The following is a 21,180-nucleotide window of genomic DNA, read 5'->3' as shown; positions in this document are numbered from 1 at the left end:
AACCCCATCAGCTCAGCTCGGTAACTGGGGGAAGGGACTGTGTCAACATGGGGTTATTGTGCATTGTGTCGCTTTCTACTGCTAAACAACAGTGATTTAATGGATTTAAATGTAAGGCTACTGTTCTACAATCTTAATAGAAAAATCTGCTGAGGTTCCATTATTATTTTTGGTTGATCTCTATTCTATAAACAACAAATACTATACTCTATTAGGCCTACCTAAATGTTTATCATGTTAAACCTGTCTGGGGCCTCATAGCCTATTTGAACAGCAGTCAGTATTCTCATAAACATAAAGCATGTTAAGTGCACACACAGGTGTAAGCCAAATCAGATATAAATTAGTGACTGGTATTGTATGTAGTACTATGGAATATGCTCGGAAGTGCAGTATTTTTATTTATTGATGTATTTAGCTCTGAGTCAACTGTGCGCATGAGTCAGTTTACACCAGCACAATAAGGCGCCTCGTGTTTACGACTGATGCATGACATGTACCGAGGGGAAGACAAGACAACTGCTGACCGATGATTATCTATGTTTCATACCGATGTTTTCTCAGGGAGAGTATGTGTTGCTGGCTCCGTATTGTGGTAACATCGCGTGTCTAGCTAGGCAGTCTACCACAATTTGGTGACGCAAGGGGAGCTATTAATATCTCAGGAACGGGATGTTCTCTTCGGCATTGGGGTCATTCGAGGAGAAACAATACACAACACTCCTTGACAGTCTCATTATGGTGTGAAAACATGACCGGGGTTTTCAATCACTTGTGTTTACATACAATGAAGTTGCCTGGAAAGAAAGGAGAATTGCCTCTCCACGCGTTTCATTCATCTCCGTGCGCTCTCTCTCTCTCCGCTGCGCTGTAGTGTGCACCGTGCAGTGGGACACTCGGTGAGCCGCGCCCACTTATGAACCCACTGACTTTGAGTGCACTCGGATCAAAACAACCACACCGAAAATGTGCTTGCGAGGGGAGGAGCGATACATCTTGTGAAATCTTTTGTTTTGAAACTCGAACATGCATTGTATCCTTTTCCAATTGTTTCTAAGTAACCTATTGCAGTCAAACGGCTTTCAAAACAGAGCTTTCTGCAGAATCATGTCATATAGCCAATAAACAAAGTGGTGAAATAACTTAGGTTTTGTAAATGATTTCCCTTTATGCCAAACAAATGCTCTTCCTCTGCTCTGGTTCCTCATGCTAAATGAATCCCATACTATACTCCTCACATGCGAATCTGATGAGGCAACCATTTGTTGCCTTCAGATTATGAAGGGGAATGTGAATGAATGGTCTTTATTGTCATTGATATAGTACAGGTACCAAACAACGAAATTTGGGAGGGGTGGCTCCCCTGGTGCTAGGGAAAAAAAACTAAAAACAAGAAGGGAAAAGAGCTGGTTTACATAAATAAAGGCTATGTACACTATCCACTATACTACTATACAAATAAAACACTGTGCTGTACTCTATGCTATGCTATACCTATTCTAACATTTCCTATCTCTGAACCTTATGTACCCTAGGGTTGTCATATTGCACATAGTGTTATTGCACATACATTTAAAGTATCGCAGTTTGCAGGTTTGAAATGTACACAGTTGTGTTTCAGTATTACACTTGATTTCAATCTAGTAGCTGCCATCAAATTGTCTAGATTGTCCAGGGCCTAGAACCTAGGTCTTTGCTGTGTTCAGGGCCTGGATGGATGGATGAATGTATAGCTTTACCTGTAACCAACGCTATAAGCAAACTGCAATTTCAACAGGGGTACGATGCATAGCCTTTGCCTACTGTATGTATGAAGTTCATTATTCAAGTTCAAATGATTATGAGAAACAAACAAGTGATTAAGTCTTCAGTTTCCTTTGGTGGTATGATTATGTTCTGTTTACATGTAATTGTAGCTATTCAGCACCATATTTATCAATGCCTCAACCAGGCTACCTCTTGTTTTTTTGTGTTCAGAGCAGTTGATTTAATGGCTAACACATACACTCGTGATTAGATAAACCTGTATAGGCTATATGTGTCATTTATGGAACTAAAGGGCAAGCTCTCATGCCAAGAGAGCACATGTGGCAAGTCTACATGTGTGTCGATGAATTGGTTACTCCATACAGATTATTGCTGAGAGGCAATCATTATACTGAATGCACATGTTAACATGCACATGATGTTGTTTACTGTATGTTCTACCAGCTGGTAGAATCATAAACCTTTGTGAATTATCAGAGGCAGAACTATTTTGGAATGTACCATTAATCGTTCAACATATTTGTTTTATTTTGGGGGGAAATGTTTTTGTTATTTTGTTAAATGTGGCATTATCAATAGTTTTAGAGTGGGTGGGGTTGAGCTTTTTCCTTTTTTGAAGCACTCCAATGCAGTTTCTAAATGCATAGGTTTAGGGACACAATAGTGTCAACAGCAACCGCAGCCACAGACTACAGCTTCAAAAGCTTCAAAGCTACAGTCTGATCCCCTAAAATGCTGATGTTTTTAACCCAATCCCTCTGAAGAATACTGTGGGTCCCTATGGGCTTAGTTAAGTATTTTATTCTGGGTTCTGAGTAAAACTAAGCAACACTATACAATTGTTTACAATCAAACAGCAAACTGACTGATGGTCAGAGGGTAAATCTATGTCTTATTTTGCCTTACTAGAGTGACTAAGTGAATGGAAGATGCACTATTCTACTACTCTATTCTCTGAAAGTCCCATAGTGGTGAATCTAACCTCTGTTTGTGAGGTTAGGTTCACCACTATCATGTGACTAGTTTCTGTATCTCTAACACAAACAGGTTGCCTGAGGCTGTAGGTTATGTATTGTATTGGGTCTTGATTTATTAGTCTTCTTTGACCCATTCATTCCAGTTGAGTGAAAATGAGTGCACACTGACACACTGTCAGGGTCAGGGAAGGTTTGTGGAGGTAGAAATCAAAGGACGGGCGCATTGTAATGCATGGAATTGAATTAGGAATGTTATCAAACACGTGTTTGATTCCATTCCTGCATAACAATGAGCCTTCCTCTGGTTTCTACCTCCGCCAGCGTTCCCTTATCAGGGTTCATGTAGTAGTGATATACAGTACACCAGCGTTCCCTTATCAGGGTTCATGTAGTGATATACAGTACACCATTCAAAGAGTATCTGGTTGGGAGTAAACTGTAGAACCTTCAGAGTCATCTACCTGGCTCTGACTTGAAGTGATAGTTGCCATTACATCACACTAGGCCCAACTTCCCTCATGTTGAAATTGATAAACCTCCCTTGGTGCTCTGCCTCCTCAGTCTAGTGCTTATACAGTCCTTGGGAAGAAAAAAACTAGTAGGACTAGTAGTATAGGTTAGTACCCAGAGATATGGTGAGTAAGTGCGTCAGAATTGCATAGCATCAGCATGGTGAGTTAATGCAGTGGCCTACGGACACGGCGTCCAGCTGAATAGAGCTTGTCAGAGGGAGGTCTCCTCACGAGGGCCTGCAAGGCACATCACACTCAAACCACTGCACTGATCAATGCCCTCTGAATGGGTCCACTGGTCGCTGGCAAATGGGTGAAACAGCAAAACTGGGTCTGTTTCATTTAGCTCTTTTGAGTAGCATTGTGTGGAGCAGACAAAGCCACCATGTTATTATGTAAAGAAACACCCACTGACTGCAGCAGTCATGGCTCAGCTCCAGACTCTACTCTAAAGAGTGATGTAAAAACAAAACCATTTTTTAAAGGTTTTTTCGTTTTTGTGGGGCAGTTCCAATCTAGTTTGTTTGGGGGGGATAGAGATTGTAGAAAAAGACAGGACAGGAAGCAGGAGAGGGTATGTCAGCAGGGCATGGACTGGATTCTAATCCATGCCGACATGGGCATATGTGTGTGTACTGTAGGCCATGGTGTTAGACCACTAGACCAACCCAGACCACAAATAAAATATTTTGACAGTTATTTGCAAGGGCTGTTAATTCAGTAGATTATAGGCTTCATTAACTATTTGGTGTTATATTTCTGGGTAGGCTACCATTGAACTAAGATAGAGGTAACGTGGTCAAGTTTGTATTAATTTTCATCATAAAGCATTTTCACATTGATTACCAATTATATTCCCAACTCTTGTCTGAAGCATAATGTCTGTTTGGTATTGTAACACAGAGCCTAACACGTCTAGAAGCCTCTGGCTTGTGGTACTGCATGTGCATTATAATGGTGTTATAACAAGGGAAGGTTTGTACAGTATATAACACTGCAGCACGTGTAACCTATTCTGTTGGACAGAAGCCAAGCCACACTTTCTTCCAATAACGTGTGTTATGGGCTTGTTTATTTCCCCTAGTTACGCCCCGCTGACCTGACTATTTGACCTCATGAGATTACTTCAAATCAACTGTTACACACCAACAAAAATGACAGTTAAAGGAGGCTGAGGAGCTATGTGTCACTGGTGCCTTTATCAAACACCACCATACGTGTATTTACAGTATATCTCTTTGTAACTTGAACTGTTGACTAGAATTATCTGTTTATTCTTTATGGTGCACCTCCCTCTATGACTAGCCCTGTTGTATCAGAACCTCTCACCTTTGTTTGCCATCAGTAGTTATGTCTAAGTAAATGGGCCTGGCTGTCAGTAACATACCAAGCTTCATAACAGAGTACACAGACCATTCCTCATCTAACAAAAAACAACAGTAGAGGTGATACTTGCCTGCATACATGAGCTCAAATTTGTGTTGTTTTGTTTTTCAGCTGTAACATGTGGCTGGTATTAAATACTGTTGTGTATGTTGTACTCAGCCCTGTGTGGGCTTGAATAGACTAACAGGAAGAGAATACAGTATCTGTATACCCATGAAAGAGAACATCTAAACCACAACTTTGTAAGTTGTGTCAGTTGCGTGCTCTTGCCATTTTCTTACGTCACATAACCTAAACATTTTTCAGAAAGTTTTGTATGTAGTGGATGATTTCATTGTTTTGGCTCCTAAAAACCATGAACTCTCTGCCCCAATGATTCTACACCATTTAGCTGTCCCTCGCAATTCAGCTTCTTACACAAACATGTTTCATGTTTCAACATCATGTCAGCCCAAATTTTAGAGGGACTGGTTTGAGGATAACCCCTCTAACAGTAACTGTACGTGCTTTGTGACCTACTCAGATAAGAGTTTATTAACTCTGCTCAGATAGTCAGGCTAGCCTGACATGCTCAAGGGGCCCAGCAACGTTATGACACAAAAAAAGAGGATACAGTATTGTTCACCAAAAATATGAACCACATTTGAAATGGCAAAAAAGAATAGGCTGATGACACACATAAACATTCTTCACAAACATTCACACAAAAATCAATTTAAGCTGAACTCTGCGCATTTCACCTCCTGTTCACCTCCTATTCTTTATTGATAACATGCTATCTACAGTTCTCAACCAGTTAGGTCTACCCTGTGTTTAAAGGCTCAGGTTGTTGGAACGTGTTCCCAGTGTTATGCAGGCTCAAGGATACGGTGCTGTGTGTGCTTTTACAACCTGGCCTTGACTGGACATCCCCGCCAGCTGGTTTTAATGGTCAGGGTGTACTGTGCTTACAGGAGAACTATCCCCTCACAAACACAGAGTGAGAAGCCAATCTAACCACAGCTGCCCCTCCTGAGAACTCTGTGTGTCAGGGCTGGGAGTGTGGACACACACTGCTCTAGGGGTGGGAGCAGGGATTTGGGGTTGTACAAAAGGTCTCTTGAGTCATCACATTGCTGTGTGTCCGTTACTGCCAGGGAGCTGTGCTGTCCCAGGATCCCCCTCTGATGGGTGTCTCCGAAGCAAGATAATGAAAAAGAACATTGTTAGGAAAATAGGTAGGCCTGTATTTGATGTAGGAACAGGTACTGAAAGTCATTCTTAATGAACAATGAATATCTCCTTTGTCATAAAACGTATGAAAAGAGTAACAGTGGACCAAAGTGATTTAACTTGTTGCATGTTGTAACTGATATTGTCGAGTGTGTTGCATTATAGTATCAATCAATTCCTCGCCATCTCAACTTTTAAAAATACGAATGCTTGCAGTCTCCCTGGCTTGAGAGAGCAATCTTGTGTAAGAGGAACTGCCCTCTTGTTGAGCTGTCATAGACTGCATGGGCCGCCAAAGCTCCACATGAAACTCAAGAACACAGAGTTCTTGTGGTGAAAGAATATGTAAAGTAATACAGCCAGATGGCCTTCTGAATGCCACTTCGCCTTGTTCTCACTGAACACCAGGAACTTTCTAGTGTGGGCTTTTGTGCCCAGAGCTGAAAGAGTCCACATTCATTCTCGCAGGAGAGCATCCGGTGCACCAGCAAAACAGGCCTGGTAGCCTACACCCTGCTATATTTCAAGTTTATTACATATTAGCATAAGAATAATGATGGTAGCTGGTTACATGCATATAATGTTTTGCTAATAAACATTTGCTCAACAACATGGAATAAACATGTTAGACTGGACAGTTTTTCTGATTGTTCTAACGGATCGAATCCGTTAACAGTACCATAAATCGGTTGTCACTATTATGACAACTGCCTCTTTGTCATCTCACATAGTTTTGGAACTGTGTTGACTTTCCCTTCCCGCACTGGTGTCACTTGTCTCTGTTTGTGGAGAATAGATGTAGACATGCTCATGGCTGTTGGCTGGGCTCCAGTTGGCAGCACACTCATGGCCCACTCAGAGGGCTTTTAAGGTACACAGTGTTCAATAGGATAGAGAACAGAAGGCGACTTCACAGATATACTAACTCCTGACGGTATTCTGACTATAATGTCTCTCGACACTTGTCTATTGCAGGGTGACTTTCACATCCTGTTTCTGTAACCTGTTGGATGTGTCACGATTGCAAGCTGCTCTACCGACAAAAGTTGAGTAAGGTCATATTAGGATTTTTATTTTTTTGTTCAATTTTGACAAAATAAGCTATCTGAAAGAATTGTCCTCATTTACATTAGTTTATGGAATTTGGGTCAAATATCTTGACACAATGTTTATCATGGCCCGTTGGTTGTGTATTCATCATTTGAATGCATTGTGGTAAATATCTATAGTGAAACTTTCAAGTTATTATCTAAAGTTTTGAGGGGGTAATCTAGTGCATTTAAGGACACGAGATATCCAATGAATAAGCGGCCACTCTGACGATGCTGCCAAACGCTACCGGTCGACACGCCCCCAGCATGGATACAATCAGCATGAACAAGCGCTCAGTAGAGACAGTCATGCTGGAGAGACTGTAGCAGCCGCGATGGGAGTTATCAAATCCAAGTTTTTAGAGATTTCAGTAAACAGAGAGTTTCTCGTTTTGTGTGTCTACGTTTTCATCTAAAACGTTTCCCCACCAGGATGTTGGTGGTGTTGAAAAGCCGGTGAGATCATAAAGTGAGTTCTGATGAGAGCGACCTCCTCATCAGCATCACACAAAGGGAACCACGGAACAAGTTATTTTTAAAGGCTGTCATTTTTTTTTGTTAATGTCATTAAGTGACATCTGGGGCTATTCCTAATACGAAATGGATCACTTTGCTGCAGAGTGCCTTGTTTCAATGTCCAGTCGTGCAATTGTTCATGGTCCTAAAGGGAATAGAGAGGTGAAACCAGAAACTGCGGCTTCTTCAAGGAACGGAGAGGAGATTATAGAACCTTTGGTAAAAGACAACTCCTCTCTTTTTGTGGTGGCTAGGATCTTGGCGGATTTCAACCAGCAGACCCCCAACAATTTTGCCGATCAGGCAAAAATAAAGGAGGAGAGCCTGCCACCGAACCTTACGAAAGATGATGGAAACTCTGCCACACCTACCACCATCACCGACCCTGCGCTTAAACAAAGAGGCAAACGATTGAGGGGTCGAATTGAGCACGAATCACCCCAGAAAAAGCACAAATGCCACTATTCAGGTTGTGAAAAAGTTTATGGCAAATCGTCCCACCTCAAAGCCCACCTAAGGACACATACAGGTCAGTCTCTCATCAGAAGCAAATATGCATATGAATAAATGCACTTTTAGAATGGACAAAAACAGTTCCAAGTGAAGGAGACAAGGCTTTATTTATTTGTTCTTATTATAGCAATACATTTTCACAGCTTATGGTATAGCCTACGCAGTAGCCTATTTTTCCGAGCTAAGCAGCACCATGGTCTTTATCTAGCCTATAGATTTACAGTATTAACACCATGAGATAAACTCATGATCAGAATTAAAGATGTTTCCACAAGTTGGATACTTTGCAAAATAGTCATAATTTAAGGGGGGGGGGGTCCTGTTCACAAAATACTGTCACGCCCACTCAATACGCCCAACCTTTGTCAGAGACATGACACTCTGCTCTGCTCGCTGGTCTCCCGCCGGACCGTTTGCCTATCCTGCAGGTATTGGGCGTATCATGTCCCTGGCTGCAGTGCAAATTAAGTTAATTGCATAGTTCATACTGCCTTTTATTTTGGCACATGACGTTCAGACGAGATTCAACGTGCAAAGCAGACTACCTTTGTTCTCTTATGGCCACGGGCAAAGGTAAAGAGCAGCGTGATGTAACCGGTCATAAAATATTAAATTATAGGTGTCTAAAAAGTAACCGGAAACTATACCGGCATGCAATCATAAGTTCTTGAATCTGAAGTTGTCTGGTACCGTAACGTCGCAGAAAAAAACATCAGTTGCTCGAAATAGGAAATCCATATACATCGCCAATATGCGGTATTAAAGGAGAGCTCCTCATGGAGAAGAAAATGTAGACAGAAAACGAATAAAATTGGGGGTTGGTAAGAGTTCTGCAGTCGCCTCTCTGACTCTTAAAGCTCTTTGTTGTGATGTGCCACACCCCCGCTAGACAGACTGCCAGCTGATCTGGCCAGCAACAGACTCAGCTAGCCGAGCCCAGACGGGAGCAAAAGGAGCCTATCAGCCAATCCTTCCCTCCCATACAACTGAGAATATTCTCATTCTTTCTATCGAAAGAATCAACCGCATTTTGGAACAAAATCATCCATGCCAATGTATTCACTTTGTTTGGTCCCATGTCTACACACACTTACACAGATCATTCACCCTGCAGCAATATCCCTGGGCTTTTATATTTAAGACTACTGTAAAAAAGACCCTATTGTGCCATAATGTGATATGACATTGCATTTTTTGAAAGCATTTGCCTTGCCTAATACAACAAGTGAACAGTTCTGCAAGTTTTTACAGTTTTGAATGCAATTAAGTTTACTAAATTATTGATATACTGTATTAGTTTACTGAATTTCTTACTGGTTCTGAACTAGCACAATGTCCTGTATGGCCACCATTCAAGTGGAGCAATAGCCTACTTGTTTTCCCAGAAGATATCACAAACACTGAATGTTGTATAACAGTTCTTCACTGGACACGCCCACCTACATTGAGAAAATGATGCTGTAGTGTACATCATGGCTAGACAGACATACAGAAAGATGCTTTCTTTTATGAAGATATCATGTATTAGAATTTCTTCTTTTTCGATTTTTTGTATCACTCATTAATTACAATCAATGGACTTGTTTTCATTTGTGCATGTTTTGTAGAAAACATTTGGTGGTAGTTAAAATTCCACGAAATAACATGATGTTGATATTTTCGAACCCACTACTTATCACTAACCTGCTTCTACTGGTCTTTGCCTATGATATTGACAGTAGATTACCTGCACAATTAATCTTTTATTATATATTTTTAAACAGTGTTATAGTAGTTTGAAGAACATTTACTATACATCTTTTGTTGTCTGTACTGTAGCCTTCTTATTTTGGTGACATAAAACTATGTCTCATCAGACTGTTGGTTCTATGCTGCTATTGATAGACATTGTGTCCACGCCTCCATGAGGATAGTTTTTTTTGTAAATGTTATGGCTCTCTTTTTAGTCCTGCCCTAATCGCTTCCTTATTGGGATGTCCTCTGACTCCTGACCTTTGATTGGTACATTCTCCGGTCTCTGGCTTGCGATTGGTTTGTGTTCAGGGTGAATAATGAGTGTTCCTTCTCATTTGTTTGGGTAATCAGAGAATGTGGGTCATCTGAGTTCAGCAGCCTCAGCCAACCTGCAGTGTCCCAGAGAGCGCTATTCCTCCTATTCCCTGGCACTCAGCACGTTTCCCCTCAGTCTCTACTAGCAGAGCAAAGAGAGAATGGATCCCCTCCCCATCTCAACCAAACACCACTGTCTAATTGATGGGGGAACAGAGTGTTATAGAAACAAACCAGAGAGCCAAAGGAGCAGGCGTCCTTATTTGACTTCTGTAACGCCCCGACTCCCAGAGACTCAGCTTTGAAGCTCTGTTTTATATCAGGGAGCAACAGGAACTGGGAACTGAATTGCATTTCAGTCAGTTTGGCAATGCAAGTCTATGGAACACTGCTGCTCCAGTGGTAATAAAAGATGAGCCTTGACTAAAAACAAATGACATGGGAAAGGCTACAATCACCTATTTTGACTATAATAACCTTTCAAGGGGGTATGTTGATTTATTTTTTACAATTAAGTATGTATAACATTCTGCTCCATAATTTCCATAGGTTCTGCTCCATAATTATTAATATTTTTCTGTGATAAGTGACACAGTTGCTTCACACACATGGCGTTGAGAAATTGTGATTTATTATAATCCCCTAAACTCAACTGTTGAACACCTTTGAATTAAATAATTATATTAGTGGTATATTGTCAGGATAGTATTGTGAGTACCTACTACGTACAGTGGTGTGTATTTACGTACTTGTTTTCATAAGGGGGGGGCATGTCTACTACTGACATTTACTCTAATCTTTATCTGATGAATCTTTCAATTCACTTTGCTCTCCATGATAATTCAGTTTGGACATGTGGTCACACAAGGTATGTTATCTTAGTTTCCTCACTGAATCGGTGTCCTTGTTACGGCACATGTGGGAATACGGTACATTTGGGAAAACTAGGGTTAGGGTTAGGTGCTACGTCGACTTGGTACATGCTGGCATGTCTAACCCTAACCCTAATCCTAACCCTAACCCTACCCCTAACCCTAACCCTAACCGTAGCACCCTAGCACCTAACCCTAACCCTAGTTTTCCCACATGTACCGTATTCCCACATGTACCGTAACATCCTCATTGTAAAACCGGTCGTCCTGATTAGGTCTAGTAATTTGTCTGATTGGGTAACCCGTGGTGGTACCTCGTGATATGTACCTTTGCATGTTGTTTAATGGTGCTGTTGTTAGAGGTTAGGGCTAATCTCCATTTACCCATAATCTAATCGGTTAGCTGTACACTCCATAATGTTATCAGGGGCAATGGGATGCATGCCTTCCTCATACCTATCCTCTGCTGATCATATGGTGGCCTGGTGTATTGAAGGTTGGCCCTGTGGCTTCACAGGCTACTCTTTTTCTTTTGCCATGGTGTGCTGATGGTACACATGCTAGTGGGGAGGGGCAACGGGATGTAGCAGACGAGAAAATACATGGTGAATACAAATTGCTCATTAAAGTGGGTTTGAGTGTCAGGGCTGGGAAACTGCAGCAGGTTGGGGGTCTAAGGTTACCAGACAGCTTTGTCTGATCTCCTGGAATGGGAGAGGCGGGGTTTCCCTTTGACACATACGCCTTTCCTAAACTATGGAAAGTGGACCCATAACAGTGATGCACAGGATTGGGAAAAGCAGTTTTGTTAGTCAACTGGAGCTACTGTGAGAAGCATGTCAAAATGCATGATGGGCCCAATTGTATAACAGTCCTTGAAAGTGAAACCAGAGAGAACTAGAGGACATCCTGATACTTTATAATGAGTGTCTTCAGTGTTAGTGGGATTCACTTATCGTTTCTCTTCTTTACCCATGGTCTCCAGAACTATGACTACCTTTTTTAGTATGAAGTGTCTCTATGGAACAGTGGGTTCCTCATTACTCTGCTCTGGTCATGTCATGTAAACTGCCAACTCAGACGGAGAGATGGCCCTTCCTTGATGAGCTCATTACAAGACATATCTTTTTTTTTTAGAGGGAACAGCATGAACCCTCCGTGCCCCCCACCGCTGGGGCCTCACAAAAGGCCATCCTGTCAGTGCACAAGGCCAGGTCAAAACCCCCAAATCACTAGGAGGAACGAGGACAATATTCCACATAGACAAAGGGGCTTAATGACATATTTTACAGTCGGTTTGCGTTTTTGTTCTGGGACCAATCCCTTTGTGCTCCAGTGGGGTACCTCTGGTATTGTCTCATAGTTATAGAGGCCCCCTAACTATCGCTAAAGCTCACTACCAGCTGGTGCACATTTAAAGCCTTGTTAGCATTTTCGGTTAATATGCACTTACCCTCTATTTTTTCCCATCGAAACAATATTTATAGATGTATCTGACACCGACTGACAGTACAAAAAAGTGTATTTTTGGAAGTATTTGACAGTACATTTCCATAGCTGCCAGTGGTTTTATGTTGGGGCTATTACAGGGTGTGCTGTGTGCCTGGCTCCAGAGAAGTAATGAGGTAGGAGGGTGGATGTGGGGTATTCCCGCTCGTACTCCTCCTTGACCTTGGCTCAGGGACGGGTTACACCACCACTGGGGACAAAAGGTCGCTCTGTCTGTGTCCACACTCTACACGGCAGGATTTCCACTCTTCCTAACCATCTAAGCCCTGTTTCCACTTGAGGTCAATGCCAGTATATTGAAAACGAGAGGTATATCATGGTGCAGTACAGTCAAATGTGGCTACATTGGCCACTTTGTCCTGTTAACCAAATCTGATAATAATAAATCAGAGCCAGATCAGTTAATGGTGTTAAGTGCTACTATAACCTCAGATTTGTTACATAAAGGATGATACCTCACAATCTATATTTAGAGCTAAACATTGACATACCATCTCGTTTTGTATTTGATTAGGTTGGGATTATACTGTCTAATAGATTATAATTGACATTCAATGAATTAGAAGTGATGTGTATTTTTGCTGTACAAGCTTGCACTTCTGCATATATGGATTGATTTAAAGTTCATCTCTAGAGGACTCCTGTCATTGAAATCTGGTTGGCCCCATTAATCTCATGTGTAGCTGTACAGTATGTACTGTATGTGTCCAATGCAAACAAGGCATTAGTGAAATCTACTTTATTCCTGGGATGTAAATACAAGCTAACTGGACTTGCCATCTTGCCTGTTCTAATCCTCTGGGTCAGAGGGGCCAGTGTTCTCTTCTGGGTTCCTACATCCCCATGGGGGTCTCTCCTGCCTAGGCTCCACACTGTCCACACTAACATCCCTCACTCATTCCATTCAATAAACCCATTGGAGTCTACTTACTGGCTGCTGTTCCTACCATCCTTGGAGGTAATAATACAGATGAATGGACGACTATATAGGATAGGACTACATTTAGCAAAGAATGTAACCATGTTAGAACGTGACTGAACAACCAACCATAGATGGCGTATACTATAAAGGGCTTCATCAGGCTGTGAGCCCGCTGTGCTGCTTTTAATGGATTACAGAGCTCATGTATTCTTTAGTTAGCTTCGGAGTAGTCTTTATAAAAGCCCACTCTGTCCATCCCTCCCTCCTCAACCCCTCCCTCTGTTCTCATGCCTGCTGTAAATGCACAGAGAAACGAGGGCTGTGGTGTGGTGTGTGTTGCGAGGCCTAGCCCTTGGCCGCCCGACTGCAGCGTGCGGTGTCCATTACCCTGGGCAGGAAGAGAAGGATCTGGACCTGGATGTGGCTCTGCATTTTTCACCTCCGCGGTGCAAAAGCCGCCACCCGCATTTCTCACGCAAACGGCAGCGATGTGCAGAGTCAAGAGGCCAGTGCCCTGGGAGCAGGGAAAACCGAGTACACAGTCCACAGCACAGTGAAGTGGGGGGTGGGGCAGAAGCGGGGAGATATACGCTGTCAATGCCCTTCATTGATGTAGGTCATTTATTCAGCTGCATCTGCAGGCAATCTGATTAGGTGACCTCTGCAGCAGGGGAGAACACCCTTAAGAGAGCCACCCACAGCTCCAGGGTCCCTTTTTTAAGACCTGAACCCTGACTGGCTGCCCTCTATGGCTTATATGAGGGAGGAAGAGCTGAAAGATGTGTGAACCTCATGACAGATAGTAGGCTCCTCTCTCTCTCTCTTTCTCTTTCTCTCTCTTTCTCTCTCTCTCTCTCTAACCCGGGCTGTTTAACGCTGCTGCGTGCTGCTGTGTGAGGTGTGCTCCCCTCCTCTGTGGGACTAAGAGCGCAGCAGATAGCGGCGACCGCACTTGCATTGTGGGGCGTGGTTCCTCCTCGGAGAGATGAAAAGAACTGTCAGTGGGTCGGGCATGGCCATGGTGGCGGCGGGGGAGGGGGGGGGGGGGGCATGGCCATGTCACACTGAGAGGTGAAAAGAACTGTCAGTGGGTAGGGCATGGCCATGGTGGCGGCGAGGGAGGGGGGCATGGCCATGTCACACTGAGAGGTGAAAATATTCCACTCACGCTCATGTCAGTCAGAGCGTTGAACTAGGACCTTATTATGGTAACAGCCATGCAGTCAGTGAGTATGCCATCTTTATATACAGTAGGAGAAGGCTCGTGATGGCAGATTCTATATCTCTGTGTGTGTGTGATATCAGGACGAAGGGAGGGGATCTTGTGATCAGGTTTCATGTGAGCTTGAGTGTGTTGGGCTCCATCAGCTGAATGAGCTGGCGGTGAGCTGCGTGAGCGAGAGTCACGGTTGATAGGATATCTCTCCGCCCACCTGCCTGTGCTGTGTAGACATAAACACCCATTAATGGCTGCAGCTGTCTCCATGTCCTTAGTTAACCAGGGTTAAAAATGATTAGCTTTACTGCCTGCCTGCCTGCAGCCCGAGAAGGCTGCTGGCCATTTCAACTCGCCTTCGAGGCTGGAGAGAAGGTCCACTCTCGCTAATTGATGAGCAAAATAGTGATGAGCTGGTCAATGCTGTGAAGCAACCCCCACCCCCCACACACACCCTTCCCCTCCCCCCATGAGTAAAAGGGATGATGTCATGTGTAGTAGAGTGTCTACAGACAGTCGGCCCCTGACTGTATGTCTGTGGCTGGGATGTCTATAGCCTTGTGCAGTGCATACTAGCGGGGGGAGTGGTTTGCGGTTAGAGCGCATGGCCGTCTGGTTGAAGCGCATTACGGTTGCGGTTCTCCTGCTGGGAGCAGGGCTGTTGCCATTGTTCACTCTCTGACAGCTATAGACCCACAAGGCGTGATATGCAATTCTATCCCAACAAAGGTCCTCCCAACAAAGACAAAAGACGATAACAGATAAAACCTTTTTCTCTCAACAAGCCCGGGCCAGTCTCTCACCTGTCTCAATCCAGGTCTTTGTATCACAGCGCTCCCTCAGACTCACCAACGTCATCTGTCGTCATCAACGAGTCCCATTTTGAAAGGAGGCTATGGCCTGAAAGCTTGTTTTGACTGAGCCCTTCTCTCAGTACAGTGGTGTGGCACATCCCACACAGAGAAAACATTCTGACAAACATCCTCATACAGTCTCTTTTTCAGTTGTATGAAATTATTTCAAAGCAAAACAAGCACATTCAGAGTCAGACCACACAGTCCCCTCCAACCCTTTGAGGCGGGTACGTCTGTGCATGTGACAGTGTACTTTGTCTTCACAATGATGAAAAGAATAGTTGGGAGCCTTAATGCATATGTATATTTATTGCGTACTGTACCACACATGTGTTTATATCCCTGTGGTATAGAGTCATTGAAGGGAGTGGTATAGAGTCATTGAAGGGAGTGGTATAGAGTCATTGACATTGGCTTAGCTCCCTCCCTCTGTGGATGGGTGAGAACTTAACCCTCTCCTCTCCTCTCCCATGATGCCTGGCGAATTGGATGATGTCATGGAGGAAAGCCTGCTCTAGCGCTCATGACTGATGGTGGGGCAGGACAGACTCGGCCAGATAATCTGCCTTGTGATTACCCTGTGTGGAGCCCCGTGGCTGGCTAGCTGGCTGGCTGGCTGGCTGGCTGTTTGACTGGCTGGATGACTGGCTTCTGGTTGGCTTTAGTCCAGGGCTGTAAACACACAAGTAAATTACAGCCCTCTGATGAGCCGGACCACTGTAGTTTGTGGTGCCACTCTCGTCTCATGTTTCCAGGGTCTGCCTCTGATTCAGCTCTGCGCTGAATGAACACCGAGTTCAGCTTAACCATGATGAGCTGTGATAGACGATCCACAGCATCTAACCTGACCCTCCCTCTTTAGACTGGCATGGTAGGCCTATTTAAAGTACCTCCTTCCGTACAGTGTTTCTCCATACAGTGAAAATGGTTAAAGTTGGCTTGTAAAAGCTCGAATTCTAGTTGGTGTGATCATTTGTCTCTGTTTGTTAGTTTCTACCAGAGGAGGCTGGTGGAGAGGTTTTTTCCTTCCTGTCCTTCCATTATAATGAGCCCATCCTCTGATTTCTACCCCCTCCAGCCTCCCCTGGATTCTACAGTTACACAGAGAGAGCCGTATCGTCTGGTAATTCGACACGGTTTGAGGGCAGAGCAAAGTTTACTTCAAGAGGATCTCTAGAGGTTCCTCAGGGGGCGTCATTTACACAGTGTCGCTCATCACTCTGTGCTATTTACACGGCTCTAGTGCTGATGGCATTGCTCTTAGGTAGCCGAAGGTTCTCTTGCAAGCCTGCTAGCTAGCTGCTCATGTGAATGTTAGTTGTACACGGCTGAAGAAACAAGAGGAATGTTATCTGCTCTGCTTCGAGATGCCGGTAGTTGTTGTTGGAACAGGTGACTGGCGCAGAGTCTCCAGGACCTGCTGCTGCTCGCGTCAGATGTCGATTGGATCTCTGCTCTTCAGACAGTGTCCCCAATGAACTCAGATCCCAGTCCACCTTGCATCTCTGCACTCATTCATGAGTTTATTTTTTTTTTTTTAAATTTAAGACATGAGGATTCATATGAGGAAGAGAGCAAGAAGGAGAAACAGAGATAACAGTTTACTGACCCAGTAGCCCCGTTGAGAACAGTTATATAACAATGTTATAACCTGTGACATAATCGCATTGCTTGCTTCGGAGGGGAGACAGTAGCGCTGAGTTAAAGGAGGGAGGTGCAGTGTTCGTGCGTGACGTAGCACACTCTCCAGATAACTGGGTCACTGTGTTCGTTAGGTGAAAGCTTCCCTAATTACCCCCCCGCCCCCGCCCCCCACACCCATTCTGAGAAAGACAGGCCACGCGCTGTGCCTGTGGCTCAGAGCCAGAGATAGGACAGCCAATCAGCAGGTCACAGCGTCACAGTCGCCACGGCGCCCTGCCGGGAACACACTGTCACTGGATGGTGAAAAGCGAGGAACGCGGGGGAGTGGCTGGCAGGATTGTCTCTTTTATGAGCATGTTGGGCCGTGGCTAAACGTCAGTGAAAATGTCTAGATGTCACTCTCCCACCGTTGAGGGGTGGCCTCTTCCATTGTCTCCCCCCTTGACAACAAAGTGTTTGTTTTCAGAGCCTACCCATTGTCCCCGGAGTTAGTTTTTTCGACCATCCTTATGGAGCAGGGGAGGCCGGTGGAGGTAGCATGTCAGTGTTTCAGATCTTACATTAAATCAAGTGGATAAGACAACAGTTAGCAGTTGCAGCAGCAAACGCAATTAAAAAGTCCTATTCTCCTACTTCTTTTCAATGCGTGGTGAAACTTTGGACCTGGTTGTCAGTATACCAGCGCCAGCACTTCATACTCTGATGTATGGATATGATATGATATGATTTGTGTAGTCTCTTCCTTAGACCCTAATATGATCCCAAATGGAATCAGCCCTGCTGACTCCGGGTCAGTGGGTGGTTGTAGGATACCTGATGCTCCTGCGATCTACATTACGCTATACTAGACTAAGTATGACTCTTTTAGCTCTGCTCTCTTGTATCCAGTGAAATATTGATGTTGTTGGATCTGTTACATTGGTTGTTGAGCTGCCTGCTGAGCAGAGCTCTATATCTCAGCCCATAGCTCACTCTGCAGCGTGCCATGTCACCAGAGGCTGTTCCTCTTGTTAATAAGATAGGGAATCAGAGCCTGTGCTGAGTCGATCTCTATGGAATGGGGGGGGGGGGGGGGGTACGGTGTCACAAAAGCCTGCGAAGGCAAACTTCCCCCTGTTTTATTAAGAACTAGGCTAATCTTAGCCTCCTGTCTATTTTTGTTTACATTTCAAGAGGGTTAGATCCAGGATGTTTAAACGTGGTCAAACAAGCGTGCCCTTTTTTGTTTTTAGAGCCACATTGTATCGGTGTGTGAGAAAGACAACTTATATAAATGCGTGTTTCTTTTTGCATTTGCCGTAGTGTGAGAAATTGGGTGAGAACAGCACATTTTGAGGATGTATGGCTTTGTGTGTGTGTGTGTGTGTGTGTGCTTTAGCTTCCTAGCGTGAGAAAGAGTAGGAGGTGTCGTGAGCATATGTGAGGTCTGCGGACGTGTGCGAGTACATGTGTGTTAGCGTCAGCCAAACCCAGCCCTGGGAGCCAAGAGGAGAGGTGGGTTGGGCTGAGCCTGTGTGGAGGTGAGGGGAGACGGTTGAGGCCAAGTCACAGATGAGGCTGTCTAGACTGGTGCTGTCTGTCTGTCTGTCTGTCTGTCGGCTGCTTTTGTAACCATGCGGTAGTGGGGGGAAGGGGCCATGTTCTCTACCTTGTTGTGTTACCTTGGCATCAGGACCTGAAATATGTTTGATGTTGCAGAACACTGTTTCCATTGTGGCCCTCAGGGGGAAACCACTAAACAAAGGCAACGATTGGCAGACTGTGCTCCCATGTGAACATCTGTCATGCTCGCTGTGAACATCTATGCATTTCAATGTATCTTTCCTTTTCCTTTTTTTGTTTTGTTCTTCTTCATCTTTTTTTTTTGTTCTTCATCTCGGAGATCCCTACTAGAAGGGTAGATAATGACTGATCTCTTTTCCTTTGTAAGGGAGTGAAGCATCAAAAGCATATGCTCTGCCCCCTCGCTATAGGCTAACGTGCTAGGACTCAGTGCAGGGAATGCTGCGTAAAATTAGAATGCTGGATCTAGCTATTGTCAGGCAGAAAACCACTGAGACGGAACTAAAAGGAATACTGTATTAGCCATATTCGCCACTGCGCGCACAACACTGGATTTAGACTCCACCCGCACTGTTTCCACATGAAAATCGAAGGAAACCACACCAAGATAGTACCATCTGGCTTTGGGTTGATTTGTGTCAAAGCCTTACTTTTATTGCTGATGGAGGGGGAAGGGTATAATTTCCCATGTGCAGAGTCACAGTTAGTTACATGTTGGAACAGGGGCAGGATAACCATTCTGAAGATCATTAGCATCTGGAGCCACGCTAATTAAACTGTATGCCTGGAGCCTCAGCGTGAGGCCAGCGTTGTGGATTTACTTCTGTAGTCCTGTGGTTCAGAGGTAGCCCTTTGTGTCGCTTTCCAAATGCAGCGTCTTGGAGTCTGTCTGGCCGTGTTGCTATGTGTTGTGAACATGACCATCCTCTTTGTCTTTCTGCCACCTTTTTCTGCCAATTGATACATTTACGAAACGATTGTCCGAGCATTTGGTGGCAAATTATATCCCTCAAATAAGCTTTCCAGAGGAAAGAGTCAATGTTCTCTATTGACCTGTAAAACTGGTGGGGCTTCATAGGAGTTGTATTTGTTCAAGAAAGTTCATGTGTCATTTATATGGGTAAAAGAGGTTAATGACCAAGTGACCCTTATTACGGTACAGTTAATCATAGTCAACAGGTCATGTTTAGAGACCTCATTTATAGAGTCTCTCTTAGAGAGTTAAAAGCTGTTATAGCCTTTTTGCAGTTATGCATATGACACAGAAAGAGGTTAGAATACAGCTCAGTCTTGTCCAGCTGGCCTAGTCGTCACTTTGATAATAACTGCCGGCTATGCACGGCAGTGTTTATGGTTTGTCAACTCTTAAACACCTTCTCTGAATAACTGCTCTTTCTACTGCCTTTGTAAGCAGCCATAGGGGTGGGGTATTATTAACAGTTTCTTTATTCTTTTTATTTATTAACAGTATTAGTAAGTAAGAATAAAAAAAACATAACTAGCTATTGTATATTTGACCTCTGAGTCTTGTGTGTCATGTAGCTAAGTGTAGAGGGTTCATACTGAACACTCATATTGTGTTCCACCATGCTTCCACAGTCTTATCTAACTGATTCACTGCCTAATCTGTACATTAAGGGTTAGGTTTAAGCAATGTTGCTATCTTCCTGTGTTGCTATTGAGTAAACACTGACACCTGTCTCCTTCTCTCCTTGTCTCCTTGTCTCCTTGTCCTCCAGGAGAGCGCCCTTTCCCCTGCACCTGGCCTGACTGCAGTAAGAAGTTTGCCCGTTCTGACGAGCTGGCCCGCCACTACCGCACCCATACCGGGGAGAAGAAGTTCGGCTGCCCGCTCTGTGACAAGCGCTTCATGCGCAGCGACCACCTGATGAAGCACGCCCGTCGCCACTCTGACTTCCAGCCTGGCATGCTGAAGAGGCCCCACGGTGGGGTCGGGGGTGGCATCGCCCCCCGCCCCAGCTCCCTGAGCGACTACAGCCGCTCTGACGCCTCCAGCCCCACCCTCAGCCCCACCCTCAGCCCAGCCAACTCGCCTTAAACCCGGCCGCACTTTCCGCCTCTCGCTCCCGAGGCTTGTGTTCTCTCTTCATAACACTTGTGTTGCACAGTTGTTAGCAACCCCCCTTTGCTAATCCCGCGCTTGCTGTGGTGTACCATACTGTACATAACTGCTTATTGTAGTGCAATTTCTTGTGTGACCCTAAAAGAAGATAATGCCTTTCCCAGATGGCAATATTTACATTCTGTACCATATGTCTGTATTTTTATAGCTTCTGGCCATGGCTAGTTATCCATTGTGTTCTTTTTTTATTTTTATTTTTTATCTGTCATCTAAACAAGGTTTAGAAGAACAAAAAAACAGACAAATTGACAGCTCTACCGAATCATTTTTGTTTAAAACGGGTGAGGGGAAAGGGGTACACATACACCTCAGGATTCAAGACAGTTGCTTTTTCTTAAGTACTCACCTTGACTGCACAATACAAGCATCACTTTACTCTGAAATTCAACATGGGTTGAATTTTGTGCCCTGCTCAGGGATGGCCTCATTAGCTT

At 44.2% G+C, this 21,180-nt stretch overlaps 1 protein-coding gene across 1 annotated transcript; it reads left to right on the top strand.

Moving 5' to 3' along the window:
• Nucleotides 1-7,459: 7,459 nt before the first annotated feature.
• klf13 (Kruppel like factor 13) lies at nucleotides 7,460-20,662 on the top strand (the record flags this gene model as incomplete). The annotated part of the gene is made up of 2 exons (XM_080538940.1): nucleotides 7,460-7,990; nucleotides 20,343-20,662. The coding sequence occupies exons 1-2, from the start codon at nucleotides 7,546-7,548 to the stop codon at nucleotides 20,660-20,662; spliced, it is 765 nt and encodes a 254-aa protein (XP_080395066.1). The 5' UTR covers nucleotides 7,460-7,545.
• Between the last annotated feature and the right edge of the window lie 518 nt (nucleotides 20,663-21,180).

Source organism: Nansenia antarctica (genome assembly GCF_963989245.1).
Source record: "Nansenia antarctica genome assembly, chromosome: 9".
Classification (NCBI taxonomy): Eukaryota; Metazoa; Chordata; class Actinopteri; order Argentiniformes; family Microstomatidae; genus Nansenia; species Nansenia antarctica.
Note: the sequence above shows the minus strand (reverse complement) of the source record. Positions and strands in the feature narration are given on the sequence as shown.